General features: G+C 43.6%; 1 protein-coding gene across 12 annotated transcripts in view; it reads right to left on the bottom strand.

Moving 5' to 3' along the window:
* CACNA1D (calcium voltage-gated channel subunit alpha1 D) overlaps nt 1–25,987 on the bottom strand; it is a 665,324-nt gene that overhangs the window by 290,544 nt on the left and 348,793 nt on the right. For all 12 annotated transcript variants that reach the window (XM_068253651.1, XM_068253660.1, XM_068253661.1 and 9 more), the window contains one exon: nt 15,064–15,233. In XM_068253651.1, the coding sequence (XP_068109752.1) occupies nt 15,064–15,233 (170 nt within the window). The remainder of the gene's footprint in view (nt 1–15,063; nt 15,234–25,987) is intronic.

The raw sequence follows: 25,987 nt of genomic DNA, 5'->3' as shown, positions 1-25,987 counted from the left end.
GAGCCCCTGCACCTAGCTAACTTATACTGTGGGGCTCCTGCACCTATCTACCCTATACTGGGGGGCACCTATCTACCCTATACTGGTGGCACCTATCTACCCTATACTGGTGGGTACCTATCTACCCTATACTGGGGGGGCACCTATCTACCCTATACTGGGGGGGCAACTAACCAGCTGATCCTGGGGGACACCTGCAGCTACATAGCCTATCCCGGGGGTCACCTGCACCTACCTAGCATATCTTTTTGGGACACCTGCATTTACTGAGCCTATCCTGGGGGACCTGCACCTACCTAGCCTATCCTGGGGGATACCTGCACCTACCTAGCCAATACTGAGCGACACCTGTACCTACCTAGCCTATACTAGGGGACACATGTACCTACCAGCCTATACTAAGCGACACCTGTAAATACCTAGCCTATACAGGGGGACATCTTACCTACCTAGCCTATACTGGGGGCGCCTAGACCTGGCTACTTACCTACAATAATCTGCGGGGGATTCCGAAGACAGATGGGCACCACGCGGTGGGCGGCTCAGAACAGGTAATGTATAAATGCACACATGGGAGTACAGTTTTACATTGGGGGGGCAGTGATGAGGCAAAGGGCGCGGCCGATTCCCGAGCGATTTCATGTTGAAATTAGAGATGACCCGAACGGTTCCCAGCGAACTTCCAGGGTTCGCGATCGCGGAGAACTGCAAACTTTTCCGGAAGTTCGGTTCGCCCCCATAGTGCATCATGAGGGTCAACTTTGACCCTCTACATCACAGTCAGCAAGCATATCGTAGCCAATCAGTCTACACTCCCTCCTGGAGCCACTCCCCCCCTCCCCTTATAAAAGGCAGGCAGCATCAGGCTTTTCACTCACTCGTGTGCCTGCATTAATTAGAGAAGGGAGAGCTGCTGTGCAGAGACCTATAGGGAAAGCTTAGTTAGGCTCTTGTAGGCTTGTTAGCTTGCTCCTGATTCATATTACTAAAAAAGCACCCCTCAACAGCTCTTTTGAGAGCTAATCTTGTTGTTGTGATCTATTTTTTTTTGTGTGTGTGTGTGTGTGTGTGGCCCACTTGCATTATATACAGCCCTGTCAGTCAGTCGCAGCTGGCCTTTGGCCCCTTGGTGGTATAATTACTGCTGTGCCAGGTGCACATTATAATACCCATCACTGCATATACCTACTACCTGTTGTTCACTTCACTGCACCCACCTACCTACGTGAGCGCACACATTGTCACTATGCCTGTCCGGTACCTGTCTGTGTGTGACAGGTGCACATTGTAATACCCATCACTGCATATACCTATCTGTTGTTCACAGTGCACCCACCTACCTACGTGAGCGCACACATTGTCATTGTGCCTGTCCGGTACCTGTCTGTGTGTGACAGGTGCACATTTGTAATACCAGTCATTGCATAATTGTTCACAGTACCTGTGTGACTGCACACTGTGTAATATATCACTCCGAGCATACCTGTTAACTGCACCTGTGTGACAGCTGCACATTGTATTGTAATACCAGTCACTGCATACCTTTCACTGCATTTGTGGCTCCACATTGTATTATACCTGGCAGTCAGTGCATACCTTTCACTTGAATGGATGGCAGACTTGCCTTCCATAACAGATTCTCATTAAAGGATTTAAAATTGATTCGTCTCATATACAGCAGGGCCTCGAAAGTCCTCCTGTATTGTTATTTTTTGTCACTACCTCGGGACTTGCATGCCATGCCTGCTGCCTTCCTTGGATGTGTGGTGGTAGCTGTTTCTCAGGCTCCAACTCCGGACCGGAATTGAACCCTGACTCCTCGAACCCTGACACTTTCTTTAACAATGATAGGGAAAGAACCATCAACAGTATGAGCAGCGATGGACTACTGGTTGAGCAGGCTTGACCTGTGGCCAGAGCTGTCACAATTTACCATCCAACTTTTGTCTTGCCCTGCCTCAAGCATCCTGTCAGAAAGGACCTTCAGCGCAGCTGGAGGCATTGTCACTGAGAAGAGAAGTCGCCTAGGTCACAAAAGTGTTCAGTACCTCACCTTTATCAAAATGAATGAGGCATGGATCCCGGAGGGCTACTGCCTGCCCCAAGACTAAGTCAGTCCCCACACACAGCATCTCTGCCTGCACGCCGTGTGACTGCCTACCCCATGACTAAGTTGCTCCCCACACAGCATCTCTGCCTGCAGGCCGCTTGACTGCCTTCTCCGCCACCACCAACAGGGTCCAGGACTCCAGGCGGATTCCTGAATTTTTAAGGCCGCTGCTAGTCCTGACTTTGCTCCTGCTCATTCCACTGTACCTTGTTTGTATCTGATTTACCGTTGCTGACCCTGATACTCCGTCTTGACTTGTCTTTGCCTGCTCCCTGTGATACTGCGCTATTGTGTATATATTATCCTGTATATTTGTTTGTAAATAGATAGTTAGTTAGTCAGGGGATTGTTTGTATGTGTTCACACTGTTTGGTCTGGTTTGTGGGAGATTCATTTTATACATATTGTGTTTGCATGTGGTTTGCATTTTATTTGCATTTATGTTTATTCACCTTATTGCATTGCAATAAATACTATTGCACACTAACAATCTTGCCTCAGTCTTAATATTCCTGCAAACTGTGGCCATTTTCTGATTGCCCGTTTAGTAATCGTTACAACCTGGAGCTGATCGTGACTTAACAAAGGCACGTGGGAGGATGGCGATAAAAATCTTTAATAATGCTTGTTTCTGGGTCACTTTATTGGTGGCAATTCCATACTGGTTTGCAGGATAGTGGGAAGGGGGGGGGGGGGGGAGTCTCAATTCATTCATACAGGTGATTGCTCTGGCCCCCCTCAGCAATTTGGCCATGGTGTTTTGTTTTTTTATTTCTGCCGAGGCTCGGGCCACCCCCATCTGCACTGCTGCGACCCGCCCCCAGCTTGGCAGATGTGGAAGAGCTTTGGCAGACTTTGGAAACATGGTCATGACTGCATTCCCAAGGGGAGTGGGGCAAAGTGTGACCTGTGTCCGAATTATGGTGGTTACATATGCTTATCCTAAAGAAACAGACTTTTTGGAATTAAATTATGATGTGCTGGGAACATAAATGCAGTGAAATAACTCTGATCTAGACAAGCTTCCTTTCAAAAAGAAAAAAAGAAAACAAGACTTTGCCAGACAAATGACTTGCACCTTCCCTGACTTAAAGGCCAGACATGGATCAGGAACACATTCCAGCCTTACAACAGGCGATGAAATAAACAATGCATGCAAAATGTATATTAACAGCGTGTCTCCGAAGATGAGGTTAAACTCCTAAATGTGCCAGACAAGTTGTACTTTTCCTTGGGGAAGAATATAAGGTCAAAGCATCCCAGAGGACAGTGTCAATTAAATGAGATATGTGCAGTGATAAAGGCAGAGTGGCATAAGCTCATTAAATAACTGTACGAGCAGAAATCAACAATCTGTAATACTCCAGTCATTATTTTCAGCTAACCCACCATTATTAAACAGATAACAAATGGCTGCAGTCCTTGTCAGCAAGGAGATTGGAGATTGTATCTACATTATGCAGTTATGGGCAGCTGATGAAGGATAAAGTGCAATTTACTGCAATATATGGTAAGGAAATATTAATCGCTAGAGCTATATAAATCCCTGTTTAAATCTGACATTAAAGCACAACTCCAAGAAGAAATGTTCTCCTAGACCTGTGAGAGCATCAGACACAGGGCTTTTTTTATCTGTGTGGCAGCTCCATGCTTAACTCACGTCTGTTCATTAAGATACAGTTAGAGACACGATCTGTTCAGTGTACCCTGTAACATACTGTATGCATAAGAACACAGGTTACAGAAAACCTTTCACCACATTTGTTATGTATTTCTGGCTTTGTTTCTTGTACTGCAATAGTCCTTGAGAAGGACAAACGCTGTGTAATAGATAGCGGAGATACCGCCGCAACAGCAAGCGGCATGGCGGCTATCTCCGCGTCACAGCCGGCGGTTTCCGCCGCACAGTTACATGCTGGTGCTTTGCCTGGTCCTTCTATCACTCATAGACTAAGGGCTATGCGCGCATGCGCTGAGCGAAAGGACCTTTATGCATCTAGAAGGGGAGTCAGCTGATCACTCGGTCAGCTGACTCCAGCTATGCTCTGGATTGGCTGAGTGACTGGAGCGCGTTTAGTATATATAGGACCTGACTGTCAGTTGTTCGGCGTCTGCTGTTGCATATGCTCAGACCTAGTCAGATCCCAAAGTGTGCTAGAACCAGCTGGAGCTGGGGATCCACACTTAGCCAGATTCTGTTGATAGCTTAAAGTACTAATTGAATTGTATTATTTGTTATGACCTTCTGCTAGTTTGACTATTCTTCTGCTCTCTGATTCGGTACCTTTGCCTATCTGATATAAGTTGCCGACTCAGCCTGAACTACTACTCTGATTTAGCTTCCTGTCTCTGTACCGTATCTGTCCGTGTGTTGCCAAACCTGCTTGTCTGACTCTTCTGCCCTCACCAGGGAGCTTAGTCCTGGTGAGGGACTCTCAGTTTAGTTATCACCTGCTTCTCAGGTAGATAGCTGCAGTATAGTTTTAATCACCTGCTCCTCAGGTAGATAGCTGCAGTATAGTCTGAATCACCTGCTCCTCAGGTTGATAGCTGCAGTACAGTCTTAATCACCTGCTCCTCAGGTTGATAGCTGCAGTACAGTCTTATCACCTGCTCCTCAGGTGACTAGCTATACAGCACTGTCGGGATCCCCTGCCCCTCAGGGAATCACCTGCTGCAGTACAGTCTGAATCACTCGCTCCTCGAGTGACCACTCTACATTGTCTCACTGTGCATCACCCGCTCCTCGGGTGAAACTATCACTATTGCTCTGTGTCTCCAGCCTGCTGGGTTACGGATTACTGTGTTCCTTAGAGATACCCCCTTCTACCAGCCCCTCTGGGGTAGTGGGTATCTCCATTAATATTTACTGTTGCACCAAAACACTATCTTACACCTGTGTGTCCTGTGTCTTGCTATACTTGTATTATTGGTGATTCTGCAGATCACCACAAGATCAGGTATACCATCTGTATTATTGGTGATACTGCAGATCACCAATAAACAGAAAATCTGTTCTTGCTGACACCAATCGTTACAGAACAGCAGACCAAACAATATGGACGCACTGCGTGACCGGGGTGATTAATACCCAACAGACTCAGATTACTCAATTGTCTGGGACTGTACAGGTACTCCAGACAGCCGTTGATGCAGTGCGATCCCCTCCAGTCACGGACCTTCGCATGTCCGTACCTGAAAAGTTTTCTGGCCATAGATCTGACTTTCAGAATTTCAGGAATCGTGTGTTGTCTTATTTTGAGTTGAGGCCCAATCTGTCAGGATCTAAGAACCAGAGGGTAACATTCATAAAGACCCTTCTGTCAGGAGATTCACAAACATGGGCATATAGTCTGAATGCTGAGCATGAAGCGTCATCTTCAGTTCGGGAGTTTTTTAAGGCCATGGCCGTTATTTACGATGATCCGGATATTGCTACCACTGCTGAGCGGAAACTGAAAATGCTCAGGCAGGGTCATAATCCGGTAGAGGTTTACGCCGCTGAGTTCAGGAAGTGGGCTGTGTCGGCTAGATGGGGAACATATGCATTGTTAGACTGTTTCCTGTCAGGATTATCGGATGCAGTTTCTGATTTAATGTTAGGGTATCCTGAGCCTAAGTCTCTAGACGAAGCAATTGCGTTGGCGGTACGGGTTGATCGCCGCTTTCGCTATCAGAGACAAACGCATGGAAAGAACGCTATAAGATCTGTTTCTTACGCCTCTTCTCCACCCTCGTCACCTCCAGACGAACCGATGCAGATCGGTCACTCGAGGCTGACGCAAGTGGAAAGGAATCGCAGAAGGTCAGAAAGACTCTGTCTATACTGTGCTGAGGAGGGTCACATTGTTCAGAATTGCCCTAAAAAGTCGGGAAACACTGCCGCCTAGGTGTAGTCAGAGGTAATACCCTAGGCGAGCCGTTTCTACCTCTAAATAATAACCGTTTACTCCTCCCCTGTTCCATCACTTGGTAGGGTCGGGCTACGGCCACAGAGGCATTCGTGGACTCGGGCTCTGCAGCCAATTTTATAGACTATGACTTTGTGAAAAAATTGGGCATTCCATTGCTCCCGCTGGACCGTCAGATTTTGGTTACAGCAGTAGATGATTCTCCGTTACAGTGTGGACAGCCTCTTTCTCAGACTCCCTCACTGCTGTGTACTATAGGGGTGCTACATAAGGAGAAATTACAGTTCTTTGTCCTGCAGATGGCAACCTCTACCATTATCCTCGGTATGCCCTGGTTGCAACTACACTCCCCTCAGATTGACTGGGCGTCCGGTCAGCTACAGAGCTGGTCTACCCATTGTCATCATCATTGTCCGGAGAGAGTTGCTGTTTGTTCCACCAAGGTTCAAGTCAAATGGGTGCCAGTGCAGTATGCAGAATTTGCGGATGTATTTTGTCCCAAATCAGCAGACAAACTCCCCCCTCACCGGAGTTTCGATTGTACCATTGAGTTAAGATCAGGTTGTATGCCTCCTAGAGGCCATCTTTACAATTTGTCTGGACCAGAGAAGTTGGCTATGCAGGAGTATATTAAAGAAAATCTGACCAAAGGCTTTATCCGTCCTTCTAGATCTCCAGCGGGAGCTGGGTTCTTCTTTGTACAAAAAAAGAACGGTGAGCTCAGACCTTGCATTGACTATCGGGGTTTAAATAAAATCACAGTAAATAATCGTTATCCACTGCCTTTGATAGACGATTTGCTTGCTCAGGTGACCAATGCCAGTATTTTCTCTAAATTGGATCTTCGAGGGGCATACAACCTGGTACGCATTAGGGACGGTGATGAATGGAAGACTTCCACAGCTATAATCTACTGATTTCTCAGAGTGTTCAGTCTATGTCCTGCCCCCGAGCAGCATAATACGAGACATGAAGCAGCATCAGTTCCTCCTACAGAATCAGCTATAAACTCCCTCAACTTAGCTACTTCAGGCAATACAACAACACCTTTTAAACACAATTTGTGGGATGCAGAAGCCCCACTGTAAATCAAAAGGTAGGATTTCCACACTCCAGTTTCTAAACTGTCAGCTGACATACAGGGAGTGCAGAATTATTAGGCAAGTTGTATTTTTGAGGAATAATTTTATTATTGAACAACAACCATGTTCTCAATGAACCCAAAAAAATAATTAATATCAAAGCTGAATATTTTTGAAAGTAGTTTTTAGTTTGTTTTTAGTTTTAGCTATTTTAGGGGAATATCTGTGTGTGCAGGTGACTATTACTGTGCATAATTATTAGGCAACTTAACAAAAAACAAATATTTACCCATTTCAATTATTTATTTTTACCAGTGAAACCAATATAACATCTCAACATTCACAAATATACATTTCTGACATTCAAAAACAAAACAAAAACAAATCAGTGACCAATATAGCCACCTTTATTTGCAAGGACACTCAAAAGCCTGCCATCCATGGATTCTGTCAGTGTTTTGATCTGTTCACCATCAACATTGCGTGCAGCAGCAACCACAGCCTCTCAGACACTGTTCAGAGAGGTGTACTGTTTTCCCTCCTTGTAAATCTCACATTTTATGATGGACCACAGGTTCTCAATGGGGTTCAGATCAGGTGAACAAGGAGGCCATGTCATTAGTTTTTCTTCTTTTATACCCTTTCTTGCCAGCCACGCTGTGGAGTACTTGGACACATGTGATGGAGCATTGTCCTGCATGAAAATCATGTTTTTCTTGAAGGATGTAGACTTCTTCCTATACCACTGCTTGAAGAAGGTGTCTTCCAGAAACTGGCAGTAGGACTGGGAGTTGAGCTTGACTCCATCCTCAACCCGAAAAGGCCCCACAAGCTCATCTCTGATGATACCAGCCCAAACCAGTACGCCACCTCCACCTTGCTGGCGTCTGAGTCGGACTGGAGCTCTCTGCCCTTTACCAATCCAGCCACGGGCCCATCCATCTGGCCCATCAAGACTCACTCTCATTTCATCAGTCCATAAAACCTTAGAAAAATCAGTCTTGAGATATTTCTTGGCCCAGTCTTGACGTTTCAGCTTGTGTGTCTTGTTCAGTGGTGGTCGTCTTTCAGCCTTTCTTACCTTGGCCATGTCTCTGAGTATTGCACACCTTGTGCTTTTGGGCACTCCAGCGATGTTGCTCTGAAATATGGCCAAACTGGTGGCAAGTGGCATCTTGGCAGCTGCACGCTTGACTTCTCTCAGTTCATGGGCAGTTATTATTATTTATTATTATTATTTATTAGATTTATATAGCGCCAACATATTACGCAGTGCTGTACAATAAATAAGGTTACAGACAAGGATAACAGGGGTGACAGAACAATACAGGTAATAGACAATAGATACAACTAAATACAGGTAATAGTAAAAAGACACACAACACAATGCAGACAGTAGTACAATGCCAGATCATAAACTGGAGTGGTAGTGGTAACAATTTCCAAATTCTGGGTAAAGTGCACACAGTTATGTATGATACACAAGGGGAGAGGGCCCTGCCAAAGGCTTACAATCTAGAGGGAGGGGTTGGTGACACAAAAGGAGGGGGTGCAGCAAGAAGTTATTGGCAGTTATGGGCAGTTATTTTGCGCCTTGGTTTTTCCACACGCTTCTTGCGACCCTGTTGACTATTTTGAATGAAACGCTTCATTGTTCGATGATCACGCTTCAGAAGCTTTGCAATTTTAAGAGTGCTGCATCCCTCTGCAAGATATCTCACTATTTTTGACTTTTCTGAGCCTGTCAAGTCCTTCTTTTGACCCATTTTGCCAAAGGAAAGGAAGTTGCCTAATAATTATGCACACCTGATATAGGGTGTTGATGTCATTAGACCACCCCCCTTCTCATTACAGAGATGCACATCACCTAATATGCTTAATTGGTAGTAGGCTTTCGAGCCTATACAGCTTGGAGTAAGACAACATGCATAAAGAGGATGATGTGGTCAAAATACTCATTTGCCTAATAATTCTGCACTCCCTGTATGTAGAACATATTTTTAATTATTGTAAAAAAAATGGATCTCCACTCAGTCAGGCTGATAGCTAACGTGAGGAGCTCAACAGGCTAGGCAAAAGCATACAGAGCAAAATGTAATGGGACCTCTGCTCTGATTCACATGAAGCCAGGGGATACACCTCATAGAAAAAAAAATTGTAGGTTTCAGCTCAGGCCAGGTGACAATTCCCACACTTTACAGTCATTATCACTTGTATTCTTCTCTGTGAATTAACATCCCATATGCAATTAACTTTTTCTCCTGAGTTTTTTTTTTCCTAGGAGATAATTGTTCATCTTCGATTCTTAAATAATTTTAAAGCACTTTTCAACTGAAAAAGTGCTGAAAAATAGGTGGAAAAAGACTATTAAAATTGAGTATTTTCTTATTTTCTGGTTGCTTAAAAGGCATTTTATTTACAAGTTTAAAAATATCACGTAGGAGAAAAAGTTAATTGCATATGTGCCCATGTCTTAAGTTTAGGACTCATTTGTTAACTTTAACCTCTTGAGGACTGCAGGGCTAAACCCCTCTAGTGACCAGGCCATCTTTGGTAAAATTGGTCACTGCAGCTTTAAGGCCAAGCTGCAGGGCCGCACAACACAACACAGAAGTGATCCCCCCCCCCTTTTCTCCCCACCAACAGAGCTCTCTGTTAGTGGGGTCTTATCGCTCCCCCCATGTATATTTTTTTAATAATAAATATTATTGTTCGTCTGTTTTTTTTTAAAAAAACTATTTCTTTAAAACCCTTCCCTCCCTCCCTCCCCAAAGCCAGCCAATTACGGCGATCGGCTGTCATAGGCTTCTGCCTATGAGAGCCGATTGCTCTCTTGTCCCCCAGGGGGACAGCTGTGTCACACGGCTGTCCCCAGTGCAGCGCTGCTGCTGATTGCTGCGCTGCACAGTGTAAATAGACGGCGATCACGCCATCTAACAGTCTCCTGAGCGGCAATAGCCGCTCGGAGACTGAAGGCGGGGCAGAGCTCCGCTCCCCAAGCAGGAGATGCGCGCGCAGCGTGCATGCGATCTCCTACATTAGCTGGCCCCAGGACTTTACGCCAATCGGCGTTAGGTGGTCCTGGGGTTGTCGCCGCGGCCACGCCCATTGGCGTGACGCGGGTGGCAAGAGGTTAAGGAGAGAATCCTTTTTTTAAGGTTCACCTGAGGTAAATTGTTAGTGACTACTACCTGATTTAACACCATGGTGATAACAGTAAAAACAGATCAGAATACTTAAGAAAGACAGAAGATAAGCTTAGTGAATTATGTCCAATCTGTGCAACCTGTACTACATCACGTCAGAAAACCTTCCATGTGCTTTGAATACATGGTTATTTTACAGCCACTCTTAAGGAGCCCATACACTCAGCCGATTATCGGCCGATCGATCGAAATCGATCGATCGATTGCAAATTGATTGACCAATCGATTGACCAAACCGATTTCAATCGATTTGACATGTTGGAAAATTTAGGAAGATCTGTTGAGATTGCTTATCATTTTGCATTGGACCTAATGGAAATCTGATGGCAAAAAAATGCCATCAGATAGATTTTCAATAGATTCCAAACTGAAATCTATTGGAAATCTGTTCCTAGTAAAAAATGTTCCTAAACACATCAGATAGATCAGAGATCTATCTGATGATCTATCTGCTGCTAATCTAACGAGTGTATGGCCACCTTTAGTGAATATAGCCCATTCTGAGCTATCAGACAGGGACTGACATGAACTATTTTAGTGCAACTGGTTTGGGCAAACAGAAAAATTACCCTAGAGTAGATCTGTGAAATAAGACCCTTTTTATGCTGTTGCATTGCAATTCTTATAGGATTGCAATGCACCCGACAAATCACAACCTGTGGTGGTGCTGCTGTGGTGTGATGAAATCAGTGAGGCACTTTTCACTGAGGCAGGGAACACACTGGACGAGACTGAGAACTCATGTTAATCAATGGGCTAGTACACACTTAATATGTTGTTCGCACGCAGAAAAAAAACTGACATTCTGCATCCTGATTCTGCACATTTTGTCAGTTTTCTCTATCAACTACATCAGCTGCTGTGAAAAAACGCGCGCGTTTTCCTGCATAGAAACACACTTGGTGTGCAGAAAAAGTATGCAGAAAAACGCGCGCGGAAAACTGAAAGTCAAGTGTGTTCCCTGCCTCAAACTATGCCTCACTTCTGAGGCATTTATGCACAAGTCGTCTGGTAACATACTGTATGCAGTGCGTTACCGAACTGGAACCCGCCGCACTGCGATGACTGTAACTGCTCCTGCAATGGGATGCAGTGTTTTCATATGACGCACTGTGTGGCGATGCACGTAGTGTAAAAGGGGCCTTAAACATTCTTAAAAAGATATGGGGTCTCATAAACATTACATAACTATATTATTATTAATAATTCTTGTATTTAAATAATGCTAACATGTTAAACAGCACTTTACAGAGTACATTAGATAAACTACCTTGTGCTCTGCTTATCATAGGGAATTGCAGTGGATCATTTAACAGGAGAAATGATTACCGTAAACTGTAAGCTTTTCAACTACCTCAGTGGCTTGCTGACTTATACGGACCATTAGTACATGCTGGCGATTTGCCAGCTACCTATGGTCAAGCAGCCACTACTTTTGGACTGATGGTGTGCCATTCCACTTCTGTTTGTTTTTCAGAAAGAGATCAAGATGACAGCCTGCATAGCTCTACACTGACAGGTGTAATTTAAGTAAAAGCTACAGCCTTGCAATTGAACACACAGCTGGCCCACAGGTAGCTCCTGCTAGCAAAACGGCTTGTACGGTAACTGCACTACAGAATCTGGTCATTGTCCTGAGGTTACATCTCAGCCGGACTCCTGCCACGTACCATCAATCCTCTGGCTGCTGTTACATAAGGAAAGCTGTCATCTCTAGCGAGGTGTTTAAGTTCACAGCGTGGATTTGGCATAAATCAGGCGCCGTCTCTGTGAATGTCTGTCTCCTGCTGTTTAATACATTAGATCAGCCCAGTGACGACTTAACAATGTATTGCTCGTGTGGCTATCCTACAGGCATATTGTGTACACTGCACAATGCCACTCACTTGTCAGAATGTTGCTAGTGTACCACCTCATTGCACTCTGTCATTGCGACATGTGCAACAAACAGCGCTATACATATTTACAAACCTGCTGAAATGACTTTGATTCACAGCGTCAGCCTGGTTTCAGGCTTTGGCCTAGTATCTGCTCTTCCATGCACAACTGCTTTCAAAATATAATACAAAATAAAAGCTGAGACGCAAGTTACACATTCACTGTTTAAATTACCAGGCAAATCACATTCTGGTAATAAAAACAAGACAAATACGTTTTAAATACAGTACTTTAAAGAATCAAGGATACTGACTGTAATGATCTGCTCTGCTGTCTGCACAGGCAGACAGCCTTTTGACCATTTTGTAGGTCTGCGTGCTGCAGGTCCCTGGAAAGGAGACCTGTCTTCACTCTGCAACTTGCTGAGCTGCTGCTCTGGTGAGGAATTTGCATCTACTTGGCATGCAAATTGCTTAGCTGCTTCCTTTGATGGCTTGCAGTATAAATACCATTTCCTCCTAGAATCCCTTGCTGGTCATGATGGTTTGTTCCTGCTAACTTACCTGGAGTCTCAGCCCTTTGCTTACGGTTTGCTAATATTGCTATCTGTGAGTAGTTCCTTGGGAGTGCCCTAGCATTCCTGTTAGCATAGTCAGGTTGTTTGTTACCTGTATTGCTTTGTACTGTCTATCTGTTGCGATTGTCTTGTCGCCAGCTGCAGTAGACAGGAAATCGTTCTGTCTGTTGGGATTGCATTCGCCCTAGCGGTAGAGGTGGTGGTTTCTTCTGTACTCTGTCTGGGAGTGTAGCCAGAGCAGCGGTTGCTACTGATTGCTCCATCTGTCTGTCTGTTTGGATCGCATTCGCCCTAGCGGTAGAGGCGGTGGTTCCTTCTGTATTCTGCCTTAGGAGTGTAGCCAGAGCAGCGGTTGCTACTGGCTGCTCCATCTATCTGTCTGTCTGGAACGAACGCTTGCTGTCGTCTCGGTGAGGTAACTGTTTAGCAAGCGTTCGCGTTCTCTTTTGTTTTCGTGCTTCTTTGGTTAGTCAGGGTTGATACGCTTTGTCGCTATTGCGCTTCTCGTGTGGCGACCGTGCCGCGCACGCGCTTTGTCGCTATTGCGCTTAACGTATGGTGACCGCGTGTAGTTAGTTCTGTCTGCTCCTGTGTGTTGGATTACAGTTTGTTATCAGTTCTGTCTTTATTCTGTTCCTTTGCTCTGTATTACTCAGTCTTGTGTCGCTATTAGCAATCGCCATTCCTGCGATTGCTTTCCCACTTGGTTTTCGCTGTTGTGTGTTCACCATCGCCGGGTGGCGACTAGATTGGTGGACACGCATACATTCTGTCTCTGTGCTCACTCTCTCTCTCTCCAAGGGCTATCTTGTCCTATATTGCTTCACCTCGTACAATTCCCATCTGGCATCTGTGGCAGTGCAGAGGGTTTATTCCTCTGCACTCCACAGCTCCATCTGCCGGTGGGAATTTCCCTCTACAGGTGCATTGCACCATAGCTGGGTTCTGTTAATTTATACGCTTGTGGAGGATTTCCGCAGTGTCAGTGCGCATCTTCTGCGCTGACCACGGAAATAATTCCCCAATCGTTACACTGTTTTTCCTGGGTCCGAAAAAAAAATTCATTATGTGATGTTTCCACTACTGTGTAAATAACATTTAAAATGAAATTCCCCTCTTGCTAAACATTGGCTATAAAAATGTATCAGTTATACAGGGATATGATTGCCACTTAATGTTAATAAAAAAAACCCTTTCCATTTCAATTCGTAGCCAACTGTCGTTCTCCAACATAGTCTGCAAGCACTAACTGCACTTATTTTCAGTATAGACAGTCCCGGTATCTCTGTTTCCTGCACAAGTAATCATCTGTACAAATCAGCAGTTTGAACCAGTGAAACATTGATACAGTTTATATATACTGTATATTGCTTACAGCAGTCACAACATGGTCAAGTTATTCTAACACTTACTGAATCTGACACAGGGGCGCAACAATAGCTCCTCCCACAACCCCCGTCACCATGAGGGGCCCTGGGAAGGCAAGCGGTACTGCAGACTGGCAGCATAGTGTTTTGCATTACCTGCTCCCGGCAGCGATACAGGTCCACTTCACTCTGTGTTCAGTTTACAAGTTGTGTGCAGCCAGCTAATCGCCAAGGGGCCTCTGTCTCAGTCACATGACATGGGACTGAAGCCACAAGGTAGTTGGCTAGCTGTACTGCACTTTCAAACTGAACAGGAAGCGAAGCGGGTCCTGTATTCCCATCGGGAGCAGGTAATGTATAATGATCTGCCATTCTGCATTACGTACAGGTTTGCTTTAAATAAACCCAGAACTACTTGACTTATTAAACAAAAGCGTCCCACCCCACTGCAAGGATTAATACATTCATACAACTGCTAATTTACTCATATTTCACTAAATGTTATTATAGTCCATTTTTTTTTCCAGCTGACAGACAATGTAAAGAAAAATGTCATCCTGGTTTGCTGGATCAGGAATTGTGCCTACCTGCTAAAGGTTTATGGAGCTATACATCATTAGCCTGTGATATGTGATGAAAGTTGTGTAGAATATTGCTTGACTCCAGCATAGCTCTAACCTCTTTAAATCCCAAATGACATAAATTACTTGAGACTGACAACTTCCTAGTTAAGGCTGATTACAGGAAACATCTCCAAGGGGCGAGGAGCTTAGCAGTATAAAAATAGTATGTTTTCACTGTGGCTAATCACTATGTGCCAAACACAAGGTGTACATTAGGAGCAATACACGTTAGAAAGCTATCCCTGTAACAGCAATAACATGATATGGTTATCTGGTATTAACAGATGTTGGTTATAATGGAATACATACTATTGCGTTTGCCCTCTTCATCTCCATCTTCATCATTCTCAGGATCTATATCCTCTGCTTGAGTGATCCAGTCCAGATAGCCCTTCAAGTCCTCCTCCAGCTGCTGTTTCTCTCGTAGTTTCTGAAAATCGCCCCTGGCTTTCGCCTTTTCTCTTTCTTTAGAAAACTCACTACAAAGCGTCAGGGTAAAGGAATGAACAGTAAACACATGAATTATATACAAACAGCAAAAAGACAGCACAGTACAACAGCAGAAATTGATGTGGAAAGCAAAGATCTTCATGCAAAGAAATTACAGACGATTAAAGCATTACTCCAGCCAAACAGCTACTAAGGTGAAACACATATACAGTGTAGTATTCTGGAAATTTGTGTTTCATTTGAATTTTACATATATTAAACCTTAATTCCCACAGAAAATAATGGAAATTGCAATTACTGAATTGCACATGCAGCCAGGATTTAAACTAATAATGCTTTGTAGACACGAGTCATACTTAGACTAGCTTCTTGGCTGTGCCTATAAACAAAGGACAAGCTGCAAGTCAGACTGTGACTGCATTGTGAAGTCCAAATGCCGTATATATAAAATGGGCACCACGAACAGCTGAATGTAAATTATTGCTAAATTACCAATATACTACTTTGGTTCAGTGGAGAATCTGATAGTAAAATATCTGTCCTGATATTTTACTATAGCGTAACCTAACCCTATTCTCACACAGAGCTCTCCCTCTAATGGTGCCTAAACCTAATCACCCCCCCCCCCTGCTGATGCCTTACTCTAATAGCCCCCCCCCCCCCCCGATGCCTAACACTAAAATCCCACTCCAATGACTAACACTACCCTATTCTCACACAGAGCTCTCCCTCTAATGGTGCCTAAACCTAATCACCCCCCCCCCTGCTGATGCCTTACTCTAATAGCCCCCCCCCCCCTCCCGATGCCTAACACTAAAATCCCCCTCCAATGACTAACACTACCCTATTCTCACACAGAGCTCTCCCTCTAATGGTGCCTAAACCTAATCACCCCCCCCCCTGCTGATGCCTTACTCTAATAGCCCCCCCCCCCCCCCCGATGCCTAACACTAAAATCCCCCTCCAATGACTAACACTACCCCCCCCCCCCCCCCTGATAATAATGGCTTGGCCATAGGCAGCTATATTAATAGCTATGATTAGCAGGTATAATTAATAATGATTAATTAAATATTAATTAATAATATTTTATATCATTATATTAATAATATTAATATATTATATTAATATACTAATTCATTATATTTATTTGGTTGCCATCGGTAATTACCTGCTTCACTGCTGACAGGTATAGTTATTCTATGTATTGTTAAGATACTAAAACTAGAAAGCTCCAAATAGTACTAAAGAAAAACATTAAAAAAAAACTATTTGAAGATGGATGGTAAACACTGGCCTTATTTGAATAGTCATACTTGAAGTTCAACGAATGAAGCTATTGTATTAGCACATAAGATTGCTAGGTTAGCTCGCTTCCTCTGGTCAATATTTAACGCCTGTTGGCAGCTACAATAAAGCAAGAGCACCAGTGCATTTTGTACTGGCCATCAGACATTTAAATTGACCCGTGGAAGTGAGCATTTGGTGAACATCTAGTGTGACTTTTTAAATGTTTTAGGATGATTTTTTTTTATCGATTTGTAGTTTTTTCACCTGTATAAATAGCCTGCTTTTTGGTAGAATGCCAGAGAGGGATCAGCTTTCCAAGGTGGGAATTGGTCTTTCCCACATGCACTGCTACTGGTTGATTTCTGGCAACTTGGGTTTGTGAGTAGCCCTCATGTTTGTTAATTTCCTTTTTCACATTGTTTGAATTACTGCACAATACTAGTGTATTGGTGTCCCTTGTGTTTTCTTCCCTGAAAGGTCACTGGGAGTCTTCTGGAAACCATCTCATTGGGTTTTGTATAGTTTAAGTGATACATACCAAATCTCAGCCAATCGCTGGGGAGTACCACATGTCAGTAATTTTGTGTAGCATACTAAATCTCTGTAATCTTTACAGATTAGAGTATTAAATACCAATAATTCTCTTGAGTTACACATTTTAGTTAAGAGGCTGAGAATGTTTCACAGCTTATAGGCTAGTAAAATATGCTCTGACACCCAATCTCGTAAATACTCTTTGAGGTCACCCACAAAATCAGTACACTGGATATGTCCACCTTTACCTTTCTGTTTCCTGTAAGCCCATGAAGGTATCCACCCCTGCTACCTACCAGTGCACAGTATCTGCTGCCTACTACCCATACACAAAGCCTGCATTTAAATTTTACCTTTAGTGTAGTAGTTACTTATCCAGAGAAATTCCAGATAAGACATCTAACTAAATGATCCTCTAAATTTTGAAAGAAATACTATCAATAATAGTAGATAATATTAGTATCTATTTGCCTAGAGTTGTACTTTAATTTAGTGCCAACAGTGACATTTTATCAGAACATAAGACAAACATGAGACAAAAAGGAATCTGTACACTTCAATCACTTTTTGGAACTCACACACAAGGAGTTTAGAGCAACATAAATATATTGGTGTTTCCAATAGCAAACAATGCACACTGGGTGACTTAGAATTTGTTTTGCTGCTACAGGCAACACCAACACCATTTTTAATCTTGACACAATTAAAAGCATTTTGACGCATAACATAATACATTCAAAGAACAGTAAGTGGACCAACCTTACTTGCTAAGACTCAGATTTCACAGAAGTTTAGTATATCAGTATTTAGGTCACAGCGTACATATGTCTAGATACACAGTATTAATATACAATTTGTACTTTCGTCATTTTACTTCCAGCTATGGTGACAAAATGATTAAGACATTTCAAGATGAATGCTAGAAATAATTAAATAGAGGCATACTCCAAGTTATATCAGTTACAACACAATCAAACCACTCATATGTGAACACTCTCATAGGGAATCATTGCACAAGCGCTTTTAGGTCGATTTCTAAAATTGCCAGCGCTAAGGGCCCATTCACACTTGCACACTTTTGCAGGAGTGATTTTTTTTTTTTCAAAATCTTTATTGTTGTTGACAGATATATAAATACATGAACAGTGCATCAAGGAAGAGTTGTTACATCAAATCATATAAACAAGTATACGGTAAGACATGTTCTTGCATCAATTGTTATACATCTGGGGTGTTAACGAAGTTTTTTGTTTTTTTGAAACAATGAAAAGTAACCATAAACAACTTCGAACTATGGGTCTCAGAGTTTGCAATAGACTACATTATCAACATTAGTAAGATGGTACATTTGTTGGTCGACATATAGCCATCTGGGCCAATCAGTACTCTATTCATTTTCTAGTGCTTGTTTGAACTCATCTGAATATCTGTATACTGACCAAATCCTCCATATATCAGAGAATTTTTCTGATCTGCCTTGTATAGCAAAGACTGTGCTCTCTAAGTCATATGTGAGATCCATTTCTTTTACTACCTCTGCTAATGTAGGTATTTTCTTAGTGCCCCAGGCTCTAACCAATATCACCCTAGCAGTGTTTAAGATATGTCTGACTACCGAGCCCTTGAAAGACTTCATGCTCCAGTCATTGCAGTATAGTAAGTAGAATTGGGGGGAAAAAGGGGTTTCCCTATTGGTCATTTCTTTAAGGATCTTTTCTATTTTGTGCCAGAAGGGCGTTATTAGTGGGCACGTCCAGAATATGTGTGTCATGGAGCCTTGATCTTGCTCACATCTCCAGCAGTGTGGGTTTCTATCTGGATATATTTTTGCTAATTTAAGTGGTGTATAATACCATCTTGTTAGTACTTTGTAGTTGATTTCTTGAATACGGGAAGCTATAGAGGTTTTGTGTGCGTATATACACATGGATGTTTTTTGTTTTCTGCTGAATGAAACACCTAGTTCGTTTTCCCAGGTTGTAAAATATGGGACATTATCCATGTCTTGGTCTAATAATAAGGCATAAATTATAGATAGAGTCTTACGTAGAGGCTCGGTAGTTTGACATAGTTTCTCAAATTCAGTGCTTTCTCTGACAAGTGAAGGCTGTATGCCCATAGATTGTATGAAGTGTCTGATCTGGGTGAGTCCCCACCAGTCTAGACCAGTGTTATTGTGCCTGCGTTTTAATTCCTCCAGTGGTATCCACTCTCTGTTATTACAGAGGTCTTTTGTTGTAGTTGGTCCGTTCAGCTTCCATTGTCTTAAATAGCCATTTGTACATCCCGGGGCAAATTCTGGGTTATCCCACAGAGGTGTCAAAGGGGTAGGCCATGGGGACATATCAGGCATGTGGCGTATTTTAGACATCACCCTTAACGTGTTATGTACCAATTCAGAGATTGTCCATTCCCTCTTACTCTGTACAGATGACCAGGGCACATCGTCAACGGATATTTTGTAAGTATTTGTTCTATTCCTACCCATTGCTTACTATTTCCATGTCTGTGCCAATCTATAAGTCTCGTTAGGACTGCAGCATAGTAATATTTTCTCACATCTGGAACTGCTAATCCTCCTGTTTGTTTAGACCGGAATAAAATCTGACGTTTAATCCTAGGCGGTTTTCCTTTCCAGATATAGTGGTTAAACACCATCTGGGTTTTCTGTAAAAATGCGTTGGAGATTTGTATCGGGAGAGTCTGGAACAGGTAGAGGAGTCTCGGCATGACATTCATTTTTATGATTGATATACGTCCAAGCCAGGAAAACTGTGGCTTGTCCCACTTTCTAAGGTCTGATGATAGGGCGTCTAACATTTGGGGGTAATTGGCGGAAAAAATGTCTTTAACATTTGGGGTAATTTTGACCCCCAGATATGTGATGAAACGATCGCCCCATTTAAACGGGAAATTTAACTTTAGTGATTTCTCTAAATCTGGTGGAAGTGTGACATTAAGGGCCTCGCATTTGTCCATATTAACTTTAAATAGGGAAAGTTCGCCAAATTTGCGGAACTCAGAGATCAGATTAGGGAGAGAGATGACTGGATTAGCTATATAAAATAGTAAATCATCGGCATAAGCCGCTATCTTGGTGTCTCGCTCTCCAATCGGGAGTCCCTGGATGTCTACGTTATCCCTAATATGGCATAAGAGGGGTTCCAAGGAAAGGGCAAACATTAATGGGGAGAACGGGCACCCTTGTCGTGTCCCATTAGTAATTGGGAAATAATTTGATAAGGTGCCATTAACTTTAATGCGTGCAGAGGGTTTAGAGTATAATGCGTTTATGCAGTTTAGCATTCTATTTCCCAGGCCTATATGTTTCATTACCTCTGACATCCACATCCAGTCTACCCGGTCGAAGGCCTTCTCCGCATCAGTGGAAAGTAGCATGAGCGGAATTGCCCTCGACCGGGCAGACTGTATCACATTTAGTGTTTTAAGCGTGTTGTCTCTTCCCTCTCTTCCCGGTATGAATCCCACCTGGTCCCATTGCACTAAGTAACCCATATGTTCAGCAAGTCTGTTGGCCAGTATTTTTGAAAAAATCTTTAGGTCCAAGTTCAATAAAGAAATTGGCCTATAACTTGGGCACGCTGCTGGGTCCTTGCCTGGTTTGTGGATAACTGAGATATGTGATTGTAAGTCCTGTGGGGGGATCGTTTCAGCACTGTCCGGGTCCGCTATGGAGTTAAAAGCTTTACACAGGTGTGTGATTAGGGTAGATCTGAAGTGTTTATAATATTCTATAGGCAGACCATCCGGTCCCGGTGCCTTTCCTGATTTGATAGAGGATATAACTTGTGCTATTTCGTCCTCAGTAATTTCTTCCTCCATTATTTTTGCCATATCTTGTGTCAATGAGGGCATTTTAGATTCTATTAGGTATTGTTTCATCTTATTTTTGATATGTCTCTCTCTACCCCCTCCAGACTCCCCCAGCAGATTATAAAGATTATAGTAGAATTCCCTGAATGTGTGTGCAATGGACTCATTGCGAATGTGTTTTTTCGATTTAGCATCTATGATCTGTGGGACATAGTTCCTTTGTTGTTGAATTCTGAGTGCTCGGGCCAGGAGTTTCCCCGGTTTATTTCCGTTCAAATAGAACGCATTCTGGCATCTATGTGCTGTTCTCAGTGTTTTTGCTCTCATGATTCTTTTAACTGCTTCTCTAGCCTCTGTCAGTTGCGTTAGGTCTTGTGGCCTTAGCGATCTTTTATGTCTTTGCTCAAGGGTCTGTATCACATTGGTCAGGTCAAGTAGTTCTTTTTCACGCTGTTTTTTAAGCTTTGAGCCCATTTGGATCAGGTACCCCCTTATAACACACTTATGTGCTTCCCAGACCGTTGAGCAAGGCACTTCATCGGTGGCATTGAGCTGAAAATAAGTTTGTAGTTCTTTCTCGATTGAATCAGCCGTTTCCCTATCTGCAAGCATAGAGGTGTTGAATCTCCAGTCAAATGGTTTCCCCCTGCCATGTCCACCACATAGCTCAATAGATACCGGGGCATGATCAGAATATGAGATCACACCAATATCTGCCTTTAATGTGTCAGACATTAAATTGTGAGATACTAGAATATAATCAATTCTCGTGTATATTGTATGTAGTGAGGAGTAAAAGGTGTAGTCCCTCGACTGGGGATTCAGCATTCTCCACGTGTCCACAAGTTGTCTGTCCTGTAATGCCCTCCTGATTCTATTAATTTTATGGAATGAGATGGAGGATTTCCCATGTGAAGTATCTAAACTTGGGTTTAGTGCAATGTTGAGATCACCGCCTATGATCACACTCCCCTCTCTGAAGGAGTCCAGGGCTTCTAGGAATTTTAATATAAAGGGCACTTGATTTAAGTTGGGGGCATAAACCGAGCAGATTGTATGTTTATGTTCATTGATTGTCCCTTTTAGCAATATGTATCTACCCTGGTCATCTGTCAAAGTCTCCACATTAGTAATTGGCAAACGTTTATCTAATATAATTGCTACACCCTTTGATTTAGAAAGTGGGGAGTTGCTAGTGTATACTGCCTGGTAGTGCTTGTTTGTAATCCGTGGGGTAAGATCTCCTTTAAAGTGCGTCTCTTGAACCAGTATAATGTTAGCTTTCTGCATCCACATGTCATGTAGCAATGCTGTACGTTTTTCTGGTATGTTTAGCCCTTTGGCGTTAATCGACACTATTTTTAATTGTGTCATGTTGGTATGTATCGTCTAATTTTTGATGTGTGAACTCTAGTAGACCCAAAAACTATAACCAAACTAGGAACAATAAACTTCCATAATAACATAAAACAAGTTTTCATCACTTTGTGATTAATAGCCTTAGCGGCTGCCCTATTTGGGAGAAAAGAAGTCATGACCGTCTCTGTCATGAGAACAGCTCCTCACTCGCAATTATCTAAATGTAATTTATATGTTCCTGAAATAGGAACATATTTTGTGAAAATCAGCTTAAGTGTAAATTTGTCCACTTCTGTGTTCTGTGCGACTTTTAATCTTATCTCTAATTGCTATGCTATATGTCTTGGTATACTTGGCCAGAGCAGGAGGTGGTGCCCCCCGCGATCTCTAAGTGAGCCTGTTTTATCCTTTGGGGTATGAGCGTGGGGCGGTATCTATAGGGTGTCCTGTCATAGTCTGCGTTGTCTAGAATGAGCTTTATTGAGGGGAGAAAATATATATATTGGTGTGCTGGGGAGTTGATATCAAGTCCACTGATTAGTGTAATGGAAGCTTTCAGTGTTTACTAATGGATTAGGCACATACATATATGTCTTCTTCTGTTTTTACGCTATTAAGCTGCATTTGACCTATCCCACAACTTTAATGCTATTAACCCCTTGCGTTATGTTGTAATAATTTCTCTGTGCCCCTCATGTATCCATATGTGTTCTTATATAGCCTCCTGTTCTTTTAAGGGGGGTCATTATCAAGTTATCTTATCAGCTTAAACTAGTGTAGATGTTATACATATCTTTAACCACTTGAGGACCCACCCTTTACCCCCCCTTAAGGACCAGCGCTGTTTTAGCTGATCTGTGCTGGGTGGGCTCTGCAGCCCCCAGCACAGATCAGCGTGCAGGCAGAGAGATCAGATTGCCCCCCTTTTTTCCCCCCTATGGGGATGATGTGCTGGGGGGGTCTGATCTCTCCTGCCTGCTGTGGGTGGCGGGGGGGGGCACCTCAAAGCCCCCCTCCGTGGCGAAATTCCCCCCCTCCCTCTCCTACCTGCTGCCCCCGGGAGATCTGGGCTGCACAGGACGCTATCCGTCCTGTGCAGCCTGTGACAGGACGTCCCCTGTCACATGGCGGCGATCCCCGGCCACTGATTGGCCGGGGATCGCCGATCTGCCTTACGGCGCTGCTGCGCAGCAGCGCCGTACAAATGTAAACAAAGCGGATTATTTCCGCTTGTGTTTACATCTAGCCTGCGAGCCGCCATCGGCGGCCCGCAGGCTATTCACGGAGCCCCCCGCCGTGATTTGACAAGAAGCAGCCGCTCGCGCGAGCGGCTGCTTCTTGATTAATTAAGCTGCAGCTGGCGACGCAGTACTGCGTCGCTGGTCCTGCAGCTGCCACTTTGCCGACGCACGTTATGAGTGTGCGGTCGGCAAGTGGTTAAGCATCGGGCTAATTGCAGTAGTAGAATCTAGATATACATACCATTTCAAGCCTATCATGTAAACTACAACCCTCACATCACATGTTTAGGCACATTCACATTGTATTCTTATACGGATATGCAATTCAAAAAATAGCAGAACATATTTCTACGACCCTCTATTTAACTGAGGTATTTCAGCAGGGAGGTGCAAAAGTAAAGGCATCCCCTAGCGGGGTTAGTTCACCAACATAATATATCTTCTGCAACCTATGGGAGTTTGAGTGTGTGTCCAGTATATGCCGTCCGAGGTCTGTTCAGGGTACCATGTGCTCTTGTCTCATGTATTAGGGAGATATATCCTAATGTAGTGCAGCGACATGAGTCCTCTATGCGGAAGCTTCTCCTTTGTGTACTCCATATGAATAAAGAACCTCCTCTTGGTAGCGTTTATGTCTCTTCATTAATGATAGTGGACCGTTCCCAACTAACCCCCTCCCCACCTATTCTACGTTCCCCCTTCCAAAACCGACTAGCTTATGGTCCTGAAAGAATAGTTATGTCCTATTTTCTACCCGCCATTTTCCGTGTTTATAAGGATGGTGCGTCACAAATCTCCGTAAGTAAGTTGGAAAAGCAGGAGTGATTTTTCCGCGATTTCGCGCGGAAAAATCACTGAACACTGCAGTGATTTTTTCGCAAACGCGTCTAGCGTTTCTATAGCACTGAAACGTGATCGCCGGGAAATCACCTGAAAATGGTGCAGGCGACGCATTTGCGTTTCACGATTTTGGGCGATTTGCGGCGATTAGCACAAATTGCTTAAAGGGATACTGTAGGGGGGTCGGGGGAAAATGAGCTGAACTTACCCGGGGCTTCTAATGGTCCCCCGCGGACATCCTGTGTTGGCGCAGCCACTCACCGATCCTCCGGCCCCGCCTCCAGTTCACTTCTGGAATTTCTGACTTTAAAGTCAGAAAACCACTGCACCTGCGTTGCCGTGTCCTCGCTCCCGCTGATGTCACCAGGAGTGTACTGCACAGACACAGACCATACTGGGCCTGCGCAATACGCTCCTGGGGCCATCAGCGGGATCGAGGACAGGGCAACGCCGGGGGAGTGGTTTTCTGACTTTGAAGTCAGAAATTCCAGAAGTGAACCGGAGGCGGGGCCGGAGCATCGGGGAGGGGCTGCGCCAACACAGGATGTCTGCGGGGAACCATTAGAAGCCCCGGGTAAGTTCAGCTCATTTTCCCCCGACCCCCCTACAGTATCCCTTTAAGTAAGAACAGGTGCATAGGGTTTTATTACACTACCGCTTTTAAAAAGCGCTAGCGTTTGAGCGTTTTGCCGAAATCGCGGCAAAACGCTCTAGTGTGAATGGGCCCTTCACCACTTTATCCACAAGTCAGTAGATATACGTCCTCTGTGACTTTATCTAAGCCACAAGTCAGTAGATATAAGTCTTGTAGCAGAAGCAGTGCTGTGCAGGATTGGGCTTGCTCCTGTGCACATTTCTGGCACTATCTGATGCAGCACTAACTGGTGAATGGGAATATATGTTTCCTGAGCTAATGAGATTGATTTTTACTATTAAAAATACTTTTATGTTCTAATTTCATAGTGAAAAATACACTCTGTAGCATAATTTCAGAATCAAATATCTTCACCATAAATTGTGACTGGAACATAATCTAAGTTTTGTGATAAGCAGTAAGAATAGCCAAACAAAATGTGTTTTTTTATCTAGAGTAGCACTTTTTATTTTTAAACTGGAATTGGTAAAACTGAGAAATAAATGTTTTTTTCTATTTTTTTTCTTTGTTTTCCCATTAAAATTCATAGAAAACAAAATTGTTCGAGGGAAAATAATGGCATAAAATAAAAACCTAGTTTGTCTTGAAAAAAACAATATATATTTCATTTCTGTGTCATAAGTAGGGATAAAGTTATTTCTGATTAAATAAGGACATAGCTAAACTGTCAAAACTGCTCTGGTCCATAAGTGGGAAAAAAGGTCTGGATGCGAAGTGGTTAAAAAAAATACACAAACGCCTATGGTGTGAACAAGCCCTCAAAGAGTATTCATTTAAACTCAATTGTTTTTGGCAGTGAACAGGTTTGGATCAGACGCTCTAACGCTTCCCCAATCCATCCAAAACTATTCAGACGTATGCTTGATTGAGATCAGCCTTTAACCACTTGCCGACCGCACGCTTATACCGTGCGTCGGCAAAGTGGCAGCTGCAGGACCAGCGACGCAGTAATGCGTCGCCAGCTGCAGGCTAATTAATCAGGAAGCAGCCGCTCGCGCGAGCGGCTGCTTCCTGTCAATTCACGGCGGGG

The sequence above is a fragment of the Hyperolius riggenbachi genome, chromosome 9 (assembly GCF_040937935.1).
Source record: "Hyperolius riggenbachi isolate aHypRig1 chromosome 9, aHypRig1.pri, whole genome shotgun sequence".
NCBI classification, from domain to species: domain Eukaryota; kingdom Metazoa; phylum Chordata; class Amphibia; order Anura; family Hyperoliidae; genus Hyperolius; species Hyperolius riggenbachi.
This window is presented reverse-complemented; position numbering and strand designations above follow the sequence as displayed.